The sequence below is a fragment of the Balaenoptera ricei genome, chromosome 1 (assembly GCF_028023285.1).
Source record: "Balaenoptera ricei isolate mBalRic1 chromosome 1, mBalRic1.hap2, whole genome shotgun sequence".
Lineage (NCBI taxonomy): Eukaryota > Metazoa > Chordata > Mammalia > Artiodactyla > Balaenopteridae > Balaenoptera > Balaenoptera ricei.
The window spans coordinates 175,812,574-175,835,252 of NC_082639.1; the positions used below are offsets into that span (position 1 = coordinate 175,812,574).

A 22,679-nucleotide genomic window follows, 5' to 3' on the forward strand; every position below is an offset into this window, starting at 1 on the left:
ATAAGAGCAAATATAAATCACATAGAAAACAAATAAAAGAGCAAAATAACAAAGCCAAAGCTGGTTCTATGAAAAGATTAATAAAATTAATAACCCCTTGGCAAGATAAAGCAAGAAAAAAGAGAAAAATATACAAATTATTAATATCAGCAATGGAATAAAAGATATCAACACAAATCCTAAAGGCATTAAAAGGAAATATCACAAACAACTTTATGCCAATAAATTTTGTAAATTAGGTAAAAGATACAAATTCCATGAGAAACACAAATGATCAAAACTGACAGAAAAAGAAACAGAAAATCTTAACATTCTCATTATATGAAAGAAATTGAATTTATTATCAAAACCTTCACAGAAGAAAACTTCAGGTCCAGATAATTCCACTAGTGAATTTTATCAAACACTGAAGGAAGAAATAGCACAAACTCAGAAAACAGAGAAGGTAACATTTCCTAACACATTTTAAGAGACAGTATGACCTAGATAACAAAACTTTATAAAGACATTAAAGAAAACTACAGATCAATATCCCTCATGAACACAGACACAAAATTTCTCAACAAAATAACAGCAAATCAAATTCAGCTGTATATAAAAAGGATAATACATTATGACCAAGCAGGATTTATAATAGGAATGAATGGTTGGTTTAACATTTGAAAGTCCACCAATGTAATTCACCATGCTGACAAATTGAAAGATAAGAATCAAGATTATCTCAAAACAATACAGAAAAAGCATCTAACTAGTTCATAAAGAAAACTCTCAGCTAATTAGGCAAAGAAATAAATTTCCTTAATAAAAGGTGCAAAGAAAAAACCTACTAACTAACATCTACTAACTAACATCATACTTAATGGTGAAATACTGGACACTTCCCCTCTAAGATTACACAGGAAGGCATTCCCTGATTCTATTAAACATTTTATCAGAACTTCAAACAAGCACAATCAGGCAAGACAATAAAATAAAATAAAAGGAAGACAGGGAAGGAGAAAGTAACACTGCCTTTATTCATAGATGATATGATTGTTTACACAAAAATCATAAGGAATCTACTAAATAACTACTAGAAATAAGTGAATTTAGGAAGATAGCTAGATATAAGAACAAGAAACAAATATAAAATGTGTTTCTATGTACTTGTAACAATCAAATTAGAGATTTAAATTAAAAAAAATTCCATTTACAGTAACACAAAAAAACATAAAATATTTGTGAATAAATTTGGCAAAAGACCTCTATACTGAAAACTCTAAACCACTGCAGAGAGAAGTGAATAGAGATCTAAATAAACAGTGACACACCATGTGCATGGACTGGAGGACATCAACTTTCTGCAAATAAACCTGCCATGGATTACATGCAATTCTAATCAAAATCCAAACAGGTGTTTCATAAAATTGGTAAGTGGATTCTAACATTTACACACAAATGCAAAGAACCTAGGATGAAAAAGTGTTAAAGAGAACTTATACAATTTGATTTCAAAATTCCCTATAAAGCTATATTAATCAGAACAGTTTTATATTGGCATAAAATTTGAAAAATAGACCAATGAAACAGAACAGAGTTCAGGTAAGAATCCATTAAAATATGTTCACAAAAACACAAAAGTACTTATAGCAGTGACATACATTATTTTCAAAAACTGGAAATAATCCAAATGTCTATCAACAGTAGAATGGATAAATAAATGTGTGGTATATTCACACATGATATCTACTCAAAAATTTTTAAATGAACTACTGATAAGCACATAAACACTATGTTGAGTGAAAGAAGCCAGACACAGAAGGTTAAATTATCCCATTTAGTTGAAATTCAAGAATAGGCGAAACTATACTACAGTGATAGAAATCAGAACAATGGTAATCTATGTGTGGTAGGAATTGATTGGAAGGAGGCACAAGAAAACTTTCTGGGATAGTGGGAACATTCTCTATATTTGAAGTAAACAAGTGCATATATTCATAAAAACTGATTGACCTGTATGCTTAAGATGTTTGCATTTCACTGTAAATTTTACTTTTAAAGAAACATATTAGGACTTCTGGTCACAGGATTTCATTAAGAGAGTGACAATGCAAACCAGACAGGGACAAGATATTTGAATTCATACATCTAACAACAACAACAGCTGTATCTAAAAAAATACAGAGCTTTAACAAATCAGTAAGTAAAGGATAGACAACCAAATAAAAACATGGGCAAACAACATGACTGGGCATTTCTTTTGAGGATATCATCTGGAAATTTGAGCACTGTCTCCTCACCTAAATTAAAATAAAACTGCAAACCCAAATAAGGCTTAAGAATACAACCCAGAAACACAGTTCTGGAAAATTTCCTCAAGGATTATCGGTAATTCTTTGGATATTTCTGTATCTTGCCCACAAGGATATCAAAGACTACTCTAATTAACTAACATTCATTGAGTGCTTATTTTATGTCAGACTTCGTGCTGAAGAATTTATGTACATTATATGTTCAATTCTCACAACTCTGAGGTAGATACAATTATCTCTACTTTAGTGCTCAAGAAATTGGGACACCATTAGGGAGGCAATATACCTTGCTCAAAATCTTACAGCATTAAGTAGAGAAATCAGGATTCAATCACAGGTCTGCTTAATCCAAAAACTGCATTCTTAAATACTGTACCACAATAATTCCACGTATCTTCAATCTCCTACTGAATAATATTATCATCTTGGGTATTTCCCTGACCTATTGGCCTAACAAGTAGAGCAAAAAAGATGATGAGTATTACACTACTGGTTCTTTTTTTTTTAAATGATTTTTGTTTAGCTTGGTTTTGAACTTCATATAAACCCAGTTTGCTTTTTATTTTATTTATTTATTTAGAAATTTATTTATTTTTTATTTTTATTTTTGGCTGCGTTGGGTCTTCATTGCTGCACACAGGCTTCCTCTAGTTGCGGCGAGCAGGAACTACTCTTCGTTGCAGTGCATGGGCTTCTCATTGCAGTGGCTTCTCTTGTTGCGGAGCATGGGCTCCAGGCACGCAGGTTTCAGTAGTTGTGGCATGTGGGCTCAGCAGTTGTGGCTCACAGGCTCTAGAGCGCAGGCTCAGTGGTTGTAGTGCACAGGCTTAGTTGCTCCGCGGGATGTCGGATCTTCCCGGACCAGGGCTTGAACCCATGTCCCCTGCATTGGCAGGTGGACTCTTAACCAGTATGCCACCAAGGAAGTCCCACACTACTGGTTCTTACTCTATCTTTACTAGATAAAATCTGAAGGGTCCCCAAATCCAAAAAGTTAATCATTGTAAGTGATTTTAGAGATCTAGTCAAATCTATTAATTTCTGACGTGAAAATTAAGACACAGAACTGACAAATTCTTCATTAATGGCCCTTATAATTTTATTTTAATTAAGAATTAGATGACCTATTTCTAAAAGTCTTCACTTTTCCTCTTTAACTGAAGTACTGGTTTCTCAGAGATTCCATGTTGTATAGTACATACCAGATTTTTCATTCAAACTAATTACAAGGAATAACAAGTGGATTTATTGTTGATTTATTACTATATTTGTCACTTTAGATATGTATTACATATGCTTCACTCTTATTAATATATGATATATTGAAATATAAATGGCATTAAAAATGTCTAAATATAACATAAAAGTGACTTCAAATGTATTTCCAAAGCACATGCCCATTAACTAAGCTTAAAATTGATCAACAAATTAGTAGTGTGCTCTTATTTTGACACAACTCTATATTTTTCTTTTCAGTCTTCTTTGAGAGGCTGTTAAATTATAAACTAGGTATCACTGTAAAGGCAACAATTAATTTTGTGATCAAGAAAAAATAATTAAAAATTTTGAGTGTACAAGAAAAAAAAACCACACATCTATACCTATCTATTTATCTAACTATCTATCTATCTACTTTTGTGTTTTTTTTTGGCCGTGCCACGTGGCTTGTGGGATCTTAGTTCCCCAACCAGGGATCGAACCTGGAGCCCTGGCAGTGACAGCACTGATTCCTAACCCCTGGAAAGCCAGGGAATTCCCAATCTACTATTTTTTTAACCTAACCACATTACATTAATAACAGGCTAAGTTAAATAATGCAAATTGTTCCATTTTTGGAAAACAATTTGGAAAAGCTAATCCGCTAAACAAAAAGAAATTGACTTTAAGACCTCTGAGCACTTTCTAGGAATTTTTCCTGACGGAAAATAAGAAATAAGATAAATAGGTATGCATAGTGATAAACTGAGGATAAAAACTAAAATGGTCTATGACAGGAAAATAAAAGAATGTAAAATATCATTTTAATAATTTCATATTGATTACATGTTGAAATGATAATATTTTGGATATATGGGTTAAATAAAATAAGCTATTAAAATTAATTTTACCTGTTTCTTCTTCCTTTTTTTTAAATTTGGTGCCAAAAATTTTAAATGTATATATGTAGCTTATAGTATATTCCATTGATAGCATGGTCTAAAATGTCTGTTGATCTGTCCAAATAGCTATTGATTATGAAAACATATAAAAAAAAGTTACTATGAATTCAGTAAAAAATTTCAATGCTTTTATATTTTATTAAATCACAACAGCACCTACAAATAATGCTTCAGAGCACATGGAGATTTCTGGACTCTCAGAAGTATCTGTGGCCTAAGTATGAGGTACACTGCTCTAAAATTCATATCATAATTGGTGATGACATGATATTCATAAGCTGAAAAATAGTAATTCCTAGAATCATGTTTCCAATGATCTTCCATTCAATTTTATCAGCCAATTACATTTATACTTAGCCAAAACTGAACTTATCTTTCCCATTCCCATGGGAAATACCACTGTCTTCCTCCCTCTTAACTTCACTCACCCTAAAAACCAATAGTAAATAATAAGCTCTTCAGACATTTTCAAAGACCTTCAATTTACAGCACAAAAATAACCCACTGGCCATTAGGTCTTTTATCTGCACTACCAAAATACTAAACTGCTCCAAAATTATATTAAAATAATAACTTTTTTTTGAATCTTAAATCTTACAACAAAATCACCATTTTATTGTTCTACCTTTTTCAATTCTATCAACTCAGGTAAGTAAATTTTTAACAGTAGATATGAAAAGGTCCTTGAAGTTCTGCTTCTATCAATACTTCTCCTTAATACTAAGTTTACAGAAAAATAAATCAAAGCATTTGCAGAAGCACACAGTGTGCTAATAAAAACAAATCAAGAACAGATAATGGTAAGTCAGATTGGGTTGCATAGTTCAGCACAATATTTCACTTACACACACAGAAAAACTTGTAAATCCCAGTTTAGGAGACCATGTAGATGTTAATTTAATAATCATAAAAAAGCAGTTTGACTTCAAAACTATACCAGTCTTATGACTGTGCATTTTGTTAAACATGTCTACAGGTTGTATAACTATGTATTAAGTAGTTGATTCCATGTCCCTATTCTGGTTTACTGATTCAAAAAGCTTAAAATTATTTCTAAAACCTTCTATGTGTAGAAAGAATGTCACAAAACCCTTTTTCCAGAGATTAGGAACTCTGGTTTAACTGAATTATTAGCAAGATTATCCTTGTTTGAGTTATTAGTTTCTTTAGGGGGTGAATGAAGGGGAAAAGAGTTTGAAAGATGAGCAATCTGCAGGGCCACAGAAAGCAGAGTCCTGTAAACCATGCCTGGGACAAAGTTTAAGTTAAGAGCTTCAGGGAATGCTTTTCAAAGACTAAATTACTCACCTAGCAAAACTTGGTCTAACAGAGTAATTGCTAAAAAAAAAAAAAAAGTTCTGGAAAAAAGAATCCCAATTTAAAATATTTTAAATACAGAATTAAGCTGAAAAACCATCTAGCTGGTACATTTGTATGTATTTTATGCCACAGAGTTATACTGAGTAATGATTTAAATTACTGCATACCTGGGAGGAGCTGTTGGATAGATAACTTTTATGTGCTGGAATGTTAAATCTTGATTTAAAACTTGCTCGATCCACGTTCTCAATCCTGGTCCAGAATCACCTGATGAATCACAAAATCTAGATTAAGTTAAAACAGTTTGACAATACAGTGTATTTAAAAGCAGTCTATAACTTTCATGTCACACACAGGCTGGAACACAGAATAAAAAAGTCTTCATAAATAAAAATAACTGTATAGAAACCGATTTATTAATGGGAAATAACTGATCAGGCATCAATAGTTAGAAATAATTTTGATTATTTTACTCCTGACTTCACTTTAAAGACCTGTTTAACTCTGAGTTTTAAGTTTCCTCATTTGTTTAAAGGATATAATAGAAACAAATAAATCAACTGATTTTTCTAAAAAAGAAATCCTTTCCATATCTGATTTTAAACAGTCATTCATTTTTTTTACTCTTAAAAATAGTTACTTCCTAAAGTGCTTATAAAATTTTGTAATTGTAACAATCTAAAACAATTTTCTTGGTTAAAAAACCAAATTTCTTCAAAAGGGGTACTCAGCATACTTTTATTTTTTACTTGAAGAAATGAGAATTTAATTTTGGCAATATGTTTACATAGTCTAAAATAATGACTGTACATCCCATGGCTGAAAAACAACCAAGCCTCATGCAAGAATTAATATATGTGTATTTCCATAAAAAAATGGAAGGAACTATAGGTTCATTTTATGTGGTCCTAAAGAGAAAATTTTCAAGTTAACAACTCTAATTTTTAATCAATCAATTCATTAAGACAGCAATTTAAAAAGTATCTACTGAATACCTACTAATGTGTCAGACACTGTGCTTACTGCTAGAGAGGCAGTGATGGGAAGGTGATGGGGAGAAAGAATTCCTATACTCATGGAGTGTATAGTTTATTGTGAGAAACAGACATTAGTCAAATAATCATATAAATAAATGTGAAAGACAAATGTAACCACTGCAAAGGTAAGACACTTCGCACTTCAAGGGTTTATTAGATTCAGAATTGACCCAGTTCAGGATTCAGGGATAACTTCACTAGAATATAAACTCCACAAGGCAAGGTTCCTTTTGTGTTTCAGCCAGTGAGTTACTTGTTCATCTGATGCCTAGGACAGTGCTGACACAAACTAGGCATCCAGTAGAGAGTTGTTGAATGGTTTGAACTGCGATCTACAGGACGGTAAAAACTGAAGTGCACAAGGAAAAGCATCTCAGACAGGATATGGCAAATGCTGAAACGCTGTACAGGAAGCAGTATGGCACTGAAGAAGTGAAAAGCAGAAAATGAGACGAAAAGCAGTGAATGCAGGATGGATCCTAACATCCCGACAAAGCCTGAGAGCATGGAGAAGCCACGAAGGTTTTTTGGGGGCAGAAAGGGGGCATGCTTCTAAGGATTACTCTGGAAGCTATGTGAAGAGAGACCTGAAGGAGGACAAAGAGAGGTGTGGAAGGATAGTTAGGAGGCTGCTGTTCAGATGACAGATGCTTAGCCTACAGTGACAGCAGTGGAGTATACAGAAATAGATACTAGAGACATTTAGGAGATAAAATTAAAAGAAACTGGCAGCAGATTAGTTATGAGGGGTCAATTATGAAGGGTTTCAAGGGTGACGGCGAGGTTTCTGGCCAGAGCTATATACACCAAGACGGGAAACACAGGAAGCAGCAGGTCTATACATGCTGAGTGTGAAGCACCCCTCTTTTTTTTTTTTTTTTTTTAACATCTGTATTGGAGTATAATTGTTTTACAATGGTGTGTTAGTTTCTGCTTTATAACAAAGTGAATCAGTTATACATATACATATGTTCCCATATCTCTTCCCTCTTGCGTCTCCCTCCCTCCCACCCTCCCTATCCCACCCCTCTAGGTGGACACAAAGCACCGAGCTGATCTCCCTGTGCTATGCGGCTGCTTCCCACTAGCTATCTATTTTACATTTGGTAGTGTATATATGTCTCTAGGTCCTACGTGAAGGTTTGAGTAAACTACAACCAGCTGGAGGACAAAATCCAGGTTCTTAAGAGCTGAGAGCGTAGAACGGTGCTTTGCACAGTGGCCATGTAATAGGTATTTCTTGAATGAATAGATTAATGCATGAATGACTATTAGGCAGTTGGATAAACAGGTCTAGAGCTCAAAGGGGATCTAAAATGGAGACACATATTTGTGTCACATGAACGGAGATAAAAATAGAATCTGTGGGCTTGTATGGAATTTAGCCTGAGGAGAAAAATGTAGAGGGAGAAGAGAAGAGGCCCTAGGACCGAATTTTGAGGAAGCCCTACATTAATGGCCAGGGAGAGGAGAATGAGTGTGAAAAATACATACACAGGTAGAAAGAACCAGGAGAGTGTTTCAAGAAGAAAGGTGAATACTGCTGACAGTTCAAATAAAATGATGACTGAAAAATGTCCATTACATTTAGCAACACAGAGGTTACTGGTGAATTTAGTAAGAGCCAACTCAGTCAATTCGCTGAGACTTACTATATGGGGAGAAAGCAAGTCATGCATGATTTGGGCCTGTGTGAACCTTAGAGCTCAGTGTGGAATACAGACATTAAATGACGTAATTACAAATACGGTGAATGCCACTGAAAGAAGAACCACAGTGTCCTAATGGAGCGTATAATAGTGAATTTATCTAATCTGAGAAGCTGAGCAAAGCTAATTAAGCTATCATTTGTTTTCATCATCCTTAAAGAAGGTACTCTTTTGGTATTTTAGTAGTTGGAAACACTCAAATTAAGTTGGCTAGATATAACTTATGTTCCTATATGATGTTCTATGGCTGCCACAGCCTAGAAGAGAACCTCAAGTTTTCAAGATTTTTAAAAAAAAAACAAAATCTGCCTCTAAACACTTTTTCAACCTTGAAAAGCAAAACTAAATGCTACAAAACAACATGCATCCATCCATTCAAAAAGTCCGCTCTTTAAAAAGCCAGCACCTTATTCCAAGAGTATGGTAAAACTGTTAAAATTGGTTTGCCCACATTTGTATTAACCAGAAGCCAAACATATCCTATAACATAACCACATATATTATTGTCTAATGTAAAATCATATTCCCAATAAGTTGGAGCTCAAAATACACAGGAACTACATTATACTTGCATAACTGGCAGGATTCTTTGGATAAAGTCTTCGTTCAAAGCACAGAGGGAAAAAATATATACGTACAACTCTGGCTTTCAGAGACATATGGTTACAAATTTTAAAATGTCAGTAATTTGAAATTGACAAGAGTGAGGAATAGTAACTTTAAGCAAAGCTATCCAGGGAAAAAAGAAGAAAAGTCTCAGACTTTTTATGAAATTATTTATTTATTAAAAGGACTGTGGTATGGGGGAATTTCTGGGTGCTTATAAACACCCTTGGAGCCCCAAATAATATTAGCATTAGTCTCCGAGTTATAAGCATTGCTGTCATCTTAGACCCCTCATCTTCTAAGTATATTTCATTAGTCAAGTCTTTCCCTTCAAACATCTTTGGCCCTTTTCTTCCCTATTTCCAAAATGATACCTCCTAGTTCAGAGTTTTTTCAACTTACCTCTCCAGAGCACTGATTTTGGAGTCAGAGATCTGGGTTCAAATCCCAATGCCGCCACCACCACTCACAGTAATAGCCAAGTGACCATGGACAAACTATTCAATCTACGCAGACTCATTTTTAAAATGAGAATATTTCCTACAACTGCCCATTTCCAGGTTTCCACCCTGTACCTTTACAATCCTCTCCACTATCCAATCACTGTCTTCTTTAAGCCTACATAAGTCCCAGCTCAAAGACCACTTCCTCTGGCAACCGTAACAAGCTCTTCATTTTCCAAAAGCCTTAATAATGCCTATCCAAAGTTTTTTTCCTTACAATTCACTTGGCAGTAAATCATGCACCATCTTGTGATCTCTTGTGATCTCCACTGCTGAGTCAAACTAAATGAATTGTTTTTAAATTTAGGTAGGCCCCCTGAGGACACAGGCTGCATTTCATTTCTTTAAAAAACATTTCCCAAGAACTTACCCTGGGCCGCACTAGGGATGCAAAGATTCAAACAAGGGTCCTTAGTCTTGAGGAAGAAGTGAAGTGGGGAGGACAGAAGTAACTACAGGTAAGTGTAAGAAACGCTATACAGAATTAAACACGTCACTAAAGGCAGGCAGTGGAAGGAGAATACCTGTCCCTGGGACTCAGAGTTGACTCTGTGCTTTATCTTGGAGTCTTAAAGAAAAGGGGGGGGGGCGGGGAAGGAGGAGGAAGGGGAAGCAGGAAAGAGTGAAGGGGGAAAGGCACTCCAGCCCTGGCATGGTCCCTCACAGAAAGGAGATAAATAATCCACTGCGGTTGAAAATTCCAATCACTAGTAGCTGACTCTGAAAAGTACTAGATAATGTTATTTGCCTCTAGCAAAAGACTTACCTTTCTAACTTGCTCTGTTTAAATTTGGGGGAGAGACATGGGGCGAGGGAATGTGTGGCAATGGTTGCAATGGAGAGAATGTAAACAGAGGGCTGGCCGAATGACGGGACACAAAGGCCAGAACAGCGGGCCAGTGACTGCAAGACAGGCAAAAAGGAAGACAAGGCGGGGGGGTGTGGGGAGGACGGCCGGGGACAGGTTACCAGACCCGTGTGTCCACAGCCGCGGGGCTACCGAGGGGACAGTCACCCTCTCCGAGTCCACCGCGCCCTACTGGGGCCAGCGCTTCTCCCACTAGGGCAACACTGGAGGAACCGAGTGGGGGGGGGGGGGCGTTTCCCATGCTGCAGTAACCGGGACGGAAAACTGTAGTCCACCTGAGCCGTGCAGGAAGATCAGAGAGGCGCTGTGCCTCCCAGCCGGCGACACCATGCAGCGTTGCAGGCGAACTGAACCCGACGTAGCCGCCATGACTGCCGCCACGACCAGAGATTCACAAGCCCCGCCCCTACGCTGTCCCGCGGGCCCGCGCACGTAGGCTGGCAGGGGGCGCGCCTCGAGAGGCGCATGCGCGGCCGGGCTGCGCAGTCCTGCCTCCGGGTCAAGTCTGAGGCAGTTTAGGCTGTACTGAGGCTTTGGTTTTGTCAAGACTGGTATCACACAGGTGACCCCTTCGGTAAGGCACGGATATACTTCTTTGCTGTAGGATTTTCAGCTGCAGTCCGAAAACTCAGGACTGCTTTTGATTTGGAGAAATATTGGTGTTATGATGTTTAAAATTTAACATATAATAACCATATTTTACCTTCTCCTGTGAGACTTACACAGGATATTTGTAGCATTTTATATACCGGATAAGACACCCATGTAATGATAAATCTTCGTGTAGTTTATAAAAATAGTTTGCTTAGGAAAATCTGATTGAAAGAGGTACCATTTCATACCTATTAAGGTGGCCTTTTTTTTTAAATTTTTGAATTTAATTTTATTTATTTTTTATACCGCAGGGTCTTATTAGTTATCTATTTTATACATATTAGTGGATTTATGTCAATCCCAGTCTCCCAATTCATCCCCTCCTGCCCCACTTTCCCCCCTTGGTGTCCATAATTTGTTCTCTACCTCTGTGTCTCTATTTCTGAAGGTGGCCATTATTGAAAAAACAAAATAAGTGTTTGTGGAGAAGTTGGAACACTTGTAGATTGCTGAGGGGAATATAAAATGGTGCAGCAGCTGTGGAAAAGTTTGGCGGTTCCTTAAAAAGTTAAACAGAATTACCATATGATTTAGCAATGCTTCTTCTAGGTATACATACAAAATAAATGGAAGCACAGCCTCAGACACTTGCACACCAATGTTGGTAGCAGCATTATTCACAATAGCTAAAAGGTGGAAACAACCGAAGTGTCCATGGATGGGTGGATGGAAAAGAAAATGTGGTATACACATACAATGGAATATTATTCAGCCTTAAAAAGGAATGAAATTCTGATACATGCTACAACACAGATGAACCTTGAAAACAAACTGGACATAAAAGACAAATATTTTATGATCCCACCTATACGTGGTCTCTAGGATAGACAGATTCTTAAAGACAGAGTAGAGTAGAATAGTGGTTACCAAGGACTTTAAGCCGGGGCGGGGTGGGGGGGCGGATGATGGAAAGTTGTTGTTTAATGGGTACAGAGTTTCTGTTTGGGATGATGAAAAATTTCTGGAAATGGTGATGGTTATACAACATTGTGAATGTGCTTAATGCCACTGAAACTATACACTTAAAAATGGTTAAAGTGGTAAATTTTTTGTTATGTATATTTTATCACAATTTTTAAAGTACCAAAAAAAAAAAAAAAGGAATTGCTTTCTATATCAAGGCCTAATCATAGACATCTTTTAATACTGAGGGCTTCAGTCCCAGCAGGTGGCTCACTCCTCATGTAAAATTCAGCAAACAACCCAGTGGAACTTTAAGAGCCATTAAACACCAACCTTCCATTCATTGTAGTCTGCTCCATATTTAAGCAATTGCAACTTATCTTTTATTTGTTCAAGGTAATTATGCTACTCCCAGGTGACTGAACTGCTTATCTTCAGATGCCAAGATAAGCTCTATGCTATCAGCTATGCTGTCCGTGGGAATGGCCCTACATGCCATTAGTTAACCAGATCAAAAAGGAACTCTTGTTTTCTTTCACAAGCCTCTAGATCTTCAGCAGAAAGTACTGAGAATGAAGTCATTAAGGAGGACAGGCTGGGATGGGCTGAGCTCTGATAGCCAATTCTCAAAAATTGCTTCTAGATTAGGATTGACATATATACGCTACCATGTGTAAAATAGGTAGCTAGTGGGAATCTGCTGTAAAGCACAGGAAGCTCAGCTTGGTGTTCTGTGATGACCTAGATGGGTGGGATGGGGGGGTGGGTTGGGAGGGAGGTCTAAGAGGGAGGGGATATATGTATACATATCGGTGATTCACTTCATTGTATAGCAGAAACTAACACAACATTGTAAAGCAGCTATACTCCAAGTAAAAAAAAAAAATTACTTCTGTCTCTAGATCTGCCTTCCCCACTTGAATTCTCGATAACTTTCAAGAGCCAGGTGAGAAGAGGGCAGTGCTATAGGAGGAGTGACCACTGGAGATATGCCAGGTAAGGCTTTGAGTTCTACTCTTAGAACTCCATTTACTTCCAGAAAAACTTTTCTGTGCACTACCCCATGCTTTTGAAATGGCAAAAAAATCAGAAACATAATTATTATGATTATTATTGCTAATAATAGTAAAATAATAATAGTAAAAAACAGTAAAACATTGGGACTTAACTAGGTATCATAAGTAAATTCCCATAAAACTGAGACAGGCTGGAACCTGGGACCCTTTGCTGCAGTACTTGCACCTGGACAGACGTCTCCTACAAAATACAAAGAAACTATAAGGGACTAAAAATAACTGCATGCATGCGCAGTTGGGGCAAATAATGAACAAGATACAAAAAGACCAAAAACCCGATTGCCACTTCTGAAGAGCCAGGAGCAAAATCAGGGGACTGCACATGCCCCCTGCACACAGCACCACCAAAGGGGTGGGCAGACCATCTAAGGCACCCCTCCGGCCTGACCCTTGGACACATCCCTCCCCTCACCTCATATAAGGATCTAGCTCTCCCCCACCTCCAGGGAGCAAGCAGGGGGACCTGTTGCTTGTTCTTGCTCCCTGCGGCTGCAGCAGGGACCCCAGTAAAGCCTTGCCTGAATTTCTTGTCTGGTCTCTTATCAATTCCTATTGATTAAGGAGGCCAAGAACCCTGGTCGGTAAGAAAACTGCACTATTACTATCTGTTTTTACCAATGAGGCTCAGAGGGGTAAAGAACTTGGCACAAGCTCATACTGCCAGTCATTTGTAGAGCCTTGATTTGTATATTGGTTCTATCTGACGCCAAAGTCCAGTCACACACATTTACACAGTAGCTCACAAAAATTAGGGTATGTTCCAACTATTCTATTTTAGGAAAAAACATGCTTCTGGGATTTAGATTGTAGCCCTTTAGAGTCTCTATGGATTAGGAGTTCTGTGTTTCTTCAGATTATCCCCAAGTCTCCTGGTTTTAATTCCTGGTTTGCTCCTCCACCTTGAATGAGCACCAGTTCACCTTGAATGGGCATCACTTTGAGCGGGTAGATAAGCAGTACCTGAATGCTGGGATTCTGAGTTTCACCTAGAACTTGAGCCTTCCCACATTCAGGATCATTATTGGAATAAGCCAGAGTCTTATAAACCTAATCACAATACTCTTTTATTTCCAGTGATTTCAATGCTTAGCTATTGTTGCTATTTCTTTCATCTTTATTCATAGAACAAACAGAAGGTTTTCGATTACTGTATTTAGAAGTGCCAGCTGGTAGGCAAACTATTGAACAAAAATGTTTTGTTCCTTTCATGTAACTTTGTTTTGTAACTTTCATGTTCCTTTCATGCATTACTTTGCAATGTAATTAAGTCCCAGGATGGTTGTTTGCTTCTTTTCCGGTGGATCTTTTGCCCTTTTGAACTTGGAGGAAGAGTTATCCCTGGAAGATTTTTCTTCATACATTCTTTTACTCTTTGTGTATCTCTTAATTTTTTTGTTTTTTACTCGTTTCCTTTCAGCCAATCCATATGCCCCTTATTGATGCACTCCCTTTTGGTAACTTCAGTGTTTAACCTCAGAAAAACAAGTAAATAAAATAAAAGCAACAAACAAACAAAAACAAAAACCCTCCCTTTTTGTAGTGTTTCAATATCTATTGGGATCTAAAGATAAATGGTAAGGTGAGAGTTTAGTTTGCTGTGACACTGTGTGTTTAGAAATCCTTTAGGACACACTTATTGGCTTCAGAAAGATGATTGTAAGATAAGCCATTTAGAGTAGTATATTTGGTACTTTCAAATGATCACAGTTAATTGGAATCACTTTAGTCATCAGACAATACACAGTTTGTGCATTTGTTGTTTTCCTCATTCTTGAGCATCAAATCTTACCCTCTTTGAGTTGGTGGGTTTTTATCTGTTGCATTATGCAAAGAGAGAAACACATATACATTAACAGTACGTACACATTGGACAAAATATCTCAGTGTTAGGTAATACTTAAAATTTTATAAACTAACAAAGTAAGTTCCTTTATACTTTCCCCTTATCCATTTATGAAAGAAAAATTAGAAAATACTTAAAGGTCCTGAATTCTTATTAAACAATAAGAATGAACTTTTTAGAAATGAATGGCTATATGAGATTATAAACTTTAGTATAGCCATTTCCTCAGTTCTAGGGACCTTAAGTTTTTTCAGTTCAGTCCTGCTAAATACAGATGTGGGGAATCCTCCTTTTTTAAACCACTACTCCTACTAGATATGCATGGCAGACATAGGGCCATTTCACAGCAGATGGGTCACCTGGGGTATTGTGAGCTAGGCTGAGGCAGCATGGGGGGATGCCACATGAGTTACTCAGATACGGACTAAATACAATCTTGGAGCATGGGCACTTGTCACTCCTGCTGGACTGTAGCAGAGTGATTCACACCAAAGCAGTGTACAGGACTTGCTTGAGGACGGTGGAAGTTTCTGCCTCAGACGTAGGCTGGGTGGTCAGTGTATGTGACTGGAAACTGCAACAATGTTGTTTGCCTTGTGACATGACTCTTCTTTAGGAAGGGGATCACCTCCCTTTTGAGCACTTCCCATGACCAGTTCTCATATTCCTAAGCTATTGATACTTTCTGGAAACGCTTCCTAGTCAACTTCCTCTATGTCCTCACATCCCTCATGAGAATCCCTCCATTGATCTTGGAATATCTAGAATCCATTCTTTGCTCTTCTATAACAGATCTTGATGGCTCTTCAAATTCAGAGCAAGAGGTATTAGCAACGCCTAACCAGATCTTGTTTCCTTGAGGGCAGGGAAGTCTCAATCTTCAAACCATCCCATAGGCTGAGGGGAAGATGATGCATTCCATACACATATTTAAAAAAAAAAAAAGAAAAGAAAAGCAAAAAGAGTAATTTCCCTATTAATACAGTCTGAATATCTATGTCCTGCTATGTTCGTTTAAGAGCAGATGAAATATATATGTAATCATAATAGCATAATGGCATAATAGCACGCAGTGAGCAGAATACTGAAATGATGTTCCAGCTTCAGGAGTAACAAGCTATGCAACATTAAACAGACCATTAGTCTCTTTGAACCAGTTTATCCAACTGTGAAATCAGGGAGTAGGGCTTGATAAGCTCTCAAGTTCTATGATTCTAAGATCATGAAGGAGTTTAAATTTGTGACACATGCCACTTTTATAAGTATATCTCTGATATTTAATTATGCTCGGCTCAAAACTCTTAATTGTACTGCACAAACTTTTATTTAGTAGTATCAGAAATATCAGCAAATATAATTCTCCTCCTTTCTTGTGTGGCTGATTTTAGTACCTTTACTCTCTCTTTCTACTCTCTTCCTGATGGTTTCTAAAAGCCAGGAAAAAAAGAATTAAAAAAGATCTTTTAAGAAGACAATCAGATCATATGAATCAATCTTTGCAATTTAGAAAGTAAGTGCAATTTATTCTGAAGTGGACTATTTTCTGCCTATCTATCTGTCTGTATTATTGACCAATGGAAAATATTTTACATAAAGGTATGACAATGGATTTTCTATTGTCATCTCTGTATTTCATTAAGAAAATACAGAAACTGTAAATTCTCCTTAATTCATATTCTAAAGGCAAATACCATTCCTTTTCTAATTATACTTTCAGAGAATTTTTTATAAAATGCTGGCAAAATGTAAGTCTTTAGGAGAAAATTTTCTTTGTATAGGTTAAAAATGGATGCGAGTGAATATATTCAAAATAACTGAAAGCAGGGTCTTGAAGAGATATTTGCACTCCTATGTTTATAGCAGTACTATTCAAAATAGTCAAGAGATGGAAGCAGCCCAAACGTCCATCAAGAGATGAGTGGATAGAGTGAGGTATATGATACAATGGAATATTATTCAGCCTTAAAAAGGAAGGAAATCCTGTCACATGCTACAGCATGAGGGAAACTTGAGGACATTATGGTGAGTGAAATAAGCCATTCACAAGAGGACACATACTGTATGATTCCACCTATACGAGGTGTCTAGAGTAGTCAAATTCATAGAAACAGAAAGTAGGATGGTGGTTACCAGGGGCTGAGGCAGGAGGGAAAAGAAGAATTGCTGTTTAATGAGTATAGGATTTCAGATAGAGCTTCAGATTTAAAAGATGAGAAAGTTCTGGAGATCTGTTTCACAACAATGTGACTAAGCACTTCTGAACTGTACACTTAAAAATGGTTAAGATGATAAATTCCATGTTATGTGCTACTATCACAATAGATAAATAGATGCAAGGGACAAAACAGGAGTTTAAGGCAGTGATAATTCAGAACGTTAATTTGGCACTCGTTACATATTTTCATTTGTATACATTTGTTTCATTTGCCTTCACAGAGCTTAAGAGAATAAAATAATATAAGTGAAAAGAAATGTTTGTATTAAACAGTGTTGAAAATCTACAAACCCACACACAATTCCCACCTGGTTTGGACAAAATTGTCAGTGTTGTATGGTGGAAAGTGCAGTGGCTTTGAGGTATGAAACCTAAGTTTAAATACTTCTCCTGCTATCCCTGTAATCTACTAAACTGTAGTTTCCTTAAGTGCAAGACCTATTTTACTTGCAGGACCTATTTTACGTATTTTTGTATCTTCCTGAGATGCCTAGAATGGAATCGTAAATATTACTTGTTGGAATTGAATTATGCTTTTAATTGAGTTATATTTTGAAGGAAAAGCATGAAGGAAGAGTGAAACTCTACACCCCTTCAGACAGCTACCTGTCATTGGTCGTGTTGGCAGTAGCCAGGAAGAGCCAGAGAGGTGGACAGGCCAAAACTTGGAGAAAACCAGACAAGGGCAGAGCCAGGATCACAATATTAGGGCCGGTTCTGGCTTCACTTGGGAAGCAGAATTTTTTGAAAATCAGAGAGCGCATTGTCAAGAGATTGTGTAGTGGGAATAAAACAAAACTAGGACGTAACCCTGAATGAGAAGAAGAAATAGGTCATAAGAACAAGGAGTGAGCCATAATCCAGGAAGGCTGGTTCCTTAAAATGTGGCATATGTGATTGGAGCACACAGGTCAGCCAACCCACGAAGATAAGATTTTGTCCTGTGACAAGTCTATTAAATTGTTGGTGGTGTTGGGTAGGGGCTGGTCATGGTCTCCTTAAGATTCAGCTTAAAGTTATGGGCCATTTCAAGTGAAAGGGAGACACACACACACACACACACACACACACACCCCAGTCAGTGCACTTTGGGGGTTTTCTGAATCCACCAAAGGACTTCCTAGAAATATAGGGACCTCAGGTGTGACTACCTTGCTCCACAGTTTTATAGTTTTGAAAGCAACAACATATAAGATGAATGGTGACAACATCATTCTGATTCCCAGCAAGCAAAGCTTATGAGAAGCCCCGTGCTTTATATCTTCAGCTAAACCAAAGCAGCACTCTCCACCTGGTGCTAGCGACCGTATCATCCAGCTTAATTGGTAGGAGAAAAATAATTAACTTCTATAGAGTTCGTCTCCAGAATTTTTCTGTTATATATGCCCTATCACTAAAAAGTCTTTAGCACATCTCTTGTTTATGTATATTTATTTACTTATAAGTTATGTGAATGCATTATTTAGTAATACATTCTATGTACACAAAACATAAATAAAAGTAGACATTTAAAAGCTTGGGATAAAAATAAGATGTAAACAGGTTTTAATATCTTCTTTCCACATTCCAAAGGACTGTCTTGTACACTCTTGGGGTCAAGTCACCCTACTTAGAAAACGCTTTTCCTGAAGATCATACTTGCAGATCTGAGCATGGCAAGAACAAGGAAATGAGGTCATTTTTATGGGAGTGCCTCACTTTAAGAAAGCATGATATACATCTCGAAGTCTATATATACAAGACAAATTAAATATGGCATAATTTATATTTCAGTGAGTATCTATTTCGTTGACCTTTCTGAAGGCAGATTGGATTTTTTCCATCTTTGCAGTCCCAGTGCCTAGACAATAAAAGGATTCTTCACAGTCCTTTTTTTAGGTGCTTTTACATCAGATGTAAATGTTGATTTTACAAAGCAATTTTCAAAACACTCTTCAGGAACATACCTCTTTATTTTTCCTGTTTATTTCTGGAGACAGCCAATCTGTTCTACTCTTTTCATGATGTTGAACAGCAAGAGTTCTCCCAATGTGCTGTGCCACCCTGGGCCCCTTTGCCTTTGCCCTTGCCCATTCTGATCTCTCAGCCAGGCATAGCTCTCCCCTCCTTTACTAACCTATTCATTCTTCAAATCTCAAATCTATCTTCTCTTCCTTTGTCTAGTCTTTATTGAGCCCAAATGCCCCTCTTACCTGTTCCTCCAGCACGCATGGCCATTACAAACACTGCATATGCACATTTGACCATTTACTTTTCTGTCTTTCCCACTTCCCACTCCCCTACTCTGGCCCTAAAAAACAATACCAACAAAAGTAAAGAGCTTCCATTTAATGTTGCCACCATGCTACAAACTTTACAATGATTCTCTCACTTGAAGGCAGGCTGCAGGTGTGTATTTGTGTGTGTGTGCGTGCACATGTGTGGAGAAAGAATTGTCATTTACTTTTTTCTCCCATACTCCCCACTAGTTTATATTTACGCGGTTGTTATAGAATGTGTAATAGCCAAAGGACGTTCAAAAAATATCATTCACTACATCTGTGTCAATAGTAAAAGTACAAGAGAGAAATAAACAATCTATTCAATAATTTACATTTTTAAAAAACTCACTAAACATTAGCTTTTGGAAATTCCATTGGCAAAAAACTCAACTTCTTGCTTCAATTTGTACCAGTGATGGTCTTTGAAAAACTGTTTATCCGAGTAGTTTATTTCTTTCTTCTAACAATTTGTATGTTCTTCTTACCAGCCTTGAAGTCTAAATGGAAAAACATTAACAATATTTTGTTTATGAAGACAAGTGGGTTGACTCTAATAAAAATATTGATTCATGTCTTGCGTCTCAGTGAGAAATGCCACCCACGATGTCTGCTGGCACTTGCTTCCAATAGTATAATTTAACGAAAGCCAGAAAAAGTACATACCTTCACTTGCAAAAGTGTGAATTATTTATTTTTCTTAACAAAAAAATAGAAAGTGCATCAGTGTTCAATGTTAACTGAAAACAATTTAAAAGCAGATTTTTACCTAGACTATGTAATAAGACATCAAAAGGGCTTGTCATATCTTAACATAGACTGTAAGAATGTACATCCCTTTCTATAGAGCATAAGCACAAAATTTAGTCTTAAAAAAGTTTAAAACATTAAAAGATAAATAATAACCAGCTTTCATTAAGTTAGTTTATTTTTTGTTTTAAAAAAAGAAAGATTCACATATGTTATATAGATTTAAATCTTCCTCTTTCCCACAAAAAGTATCCCATTTATGTAGGTTTTTTACATTGTGCAGGTGGAGTTAATAGACAAAAAAGTGTGCTTAATGGTTATTAAAATCATCACATATACTAACAATTCCCATCACTTGCCTCTCTTGTCAGAGAATAGTTCTGTTCAGTCACGTGGTTAACATCTGGAAACCACTTGGGGTAATAGCTACCACCAATTTGTTGCTTATTCAGGGAGAACATACTAGAATGGGAGTAGAGAAGGTAAATTCCATGTTTTCTTCAATACACGCACACACAGACTCAAGTCTCATCATTGTCTTTAAGCCATTCATTAGACCAATGAAAAGGTTGAACTATCAATAAATATGTTCCTTGTCTTAAAACAAACTTCCAGAAAACATAAAAATGCACTGCAAATGAAATCTCTTGATTATTTCATTATGACCCATGGCTCTGGTCATAAACACAAGGTACATGCAGGTTTTCCTACAAGTTGTGCATTGTGGAAAGCACCAAGTTTCCCTCATCGCATCATTCAGGGGCTTGTTCATTTCTGAGTAAGGAAAAGAAGAGAAGAAAAATAGAACATGCGGTATTAAAAGTTCAGTCAGACTCTTTGTACTCAACAGCAACCATTTCTTAACTGTGTTCCACGCATCTCTAAGACATTTTCAATAGGGACAATCCAAGAAGCTTCTCTAAGGATTTCATTTAAAAGATCATATGAGTTAAAAAAAAAAAAAAAAGGAAAAAAAAAAGGCACACAGATACTGTAAAGAAACAAGAAACAGCTATTTCTTTTTTTTTCCTTTTCTGTAGTGGTCCATATCACAGGTTAGAAAAAAGGTTGTTCTTTATATTCAAAGGTTATGCTAATCATGCCAATTATTTTGGGATCTGAAGCTTAATATGAAGTCCTTTGAAGAGTGAACTTTAATTTGTGGCTGTGGCTGTTGTTCTCCGAGATTGTCACTGTTTATAATTATTTCCTTTCTTGACCTGTGGTTGACTAAATCCTTTCCTCAAAAGATGTCACCACATGCCACATGGCTGTAGTCCAAGCTGTTCTTCTGAAGTGTCTTGCCCACCTCCCACACTGTTTGAAAAGAGTGCTTTATTGCACCCCTAAGAGTGTTTTTGTCATGCCTCGCTATTTTGCTGTTGATTTACTTAAGCTCACTTAAGCCTTTTGGTTATTTTGTGCCTAGTCCAGTGAAGTTGTATTGTGATGGTCATCATTTGAATTCGAGTGGAGGAAAAGAATCTCATAGTAAGGGATATAAAATCAGTGATTTCTCACATATCCATATGTCTCATGTTAATTTAAAGTTTTCTGGTGTTCACCACTTCTCCAATGTGAACATTCCGAGTCTTAGAATAACATATATATAGATAGTCACACCTATCTATCTATTTAAAATAATCCTCTCTTCCGGAGTGAAATTACTTAGCCAAGTTAGACAAAATGTCAATAGCACTGGTAGATTGCCAGCTGTATCCGGTGCACTAAAACAAAGATAACTGACAAATCTATATTCTTAAAGAACTCATGGTTCCTCTCTGTAGCTCAGAGTATAAAGCAGGGTGATGAGAAAAAAAATACATTTTAAAGCCATCTGCTTAATAGTTAGAACCTACTACAATGAACCAAAATCCTTCTTGTTTTTACCAATTTCAGCGTATGTAATGGTAAACTGAGTAGTAACTCAGTAGTAGTAACACTGAGATTAATAATAGTGATGGGGGGAATAGATTTGTTCCTGGAAACCATCTGCCATTTGCAGAATTTGCATTTGTTTGTGAGGAAAATACTCCAGTGATGCATTTTATTAAATTATGGAACATAAAAATGGTAATATGTCTCTGCTCATGTAACTGTAGTCTTCGATTGTGTCCTATAAAATATATTCAAATACTTTGGGGAATTTGGGAAAAGTCACTTTTCAGTGGCTTCTTCATGTAATTCCACATTTTAAAAACTGTAATCAGAGTTCCCTCATTTCTCCTATCACTTATTGATCGGCACATGATTTAGACTGCCTAAATGGTATTTCTCCCAAATATTAGGCATGCTTTTTAGATTTCTCAATTAGTATTTATGTTTTTGTCTTTATTTACTACTGCAATAAGTGTTATCTGATGCTGTGAGTATTAGATTCTGTATTGTTTGACTCCATTGAGGACATTTATTCAACCAAATGACAGACTATTCAAAATGCACCATGCTAAATACTGTTGGTGAATGAAAGATACATCAGACTTTGGT

The 22,679-nt window shown here is 36.6% G+C and overlaps 1 protein-coding gene and 1 long non-coding RNA gene across 3 annotated transcripts in view; one reads left to right on the forward strand and one right to left on the reverse strand.

The window, feature by feature from the left end:
• Positions 1–10,874, reverse strand: part of LYPLAL1 (lysophospholipase like 1) — a 29,724-nt gene extending 18,850 nt beyond the window's left edge. The window contains exons 1-2 of the mRNA XM_059942326.1: positions 10,769–10,874; positions 5,938–6,037 (exon numbers count right to left, since the gene is read on the reverse strand). Coding sequence (XP_059798309.1) covers positions 5,938–6,037; positions 10,769–10,862 — 194 coding nt within the window. The 5' untranslated portion in view covers positions 10,863–10,874. The remainder of the gene's footprint in view (positions 1–5,937; positions 6,038–10,768) is intronic.
• A 112-nt stretch (positions 10,875–10,986) lies between these two features.
• The window catches only part of LOC132376608 (uncharacterized), a 327,563-nt gene continuing 315,870 nt past the window's right edge, over positions 10,987–22,679 (forward strand). For both annotated transcript variants that reach the window (XR_009506390.1, XR_009506389.1), the window contains exons 1-2: positions 10,987–11,067; positions 12,953–13,046. This is a non-coding gene — a long non-coding RNA (uncharacterized LOC132376608). The remainder of the gene's footprint in view (positions 11,068–12,952; positions 13,047–22,679) is intronic.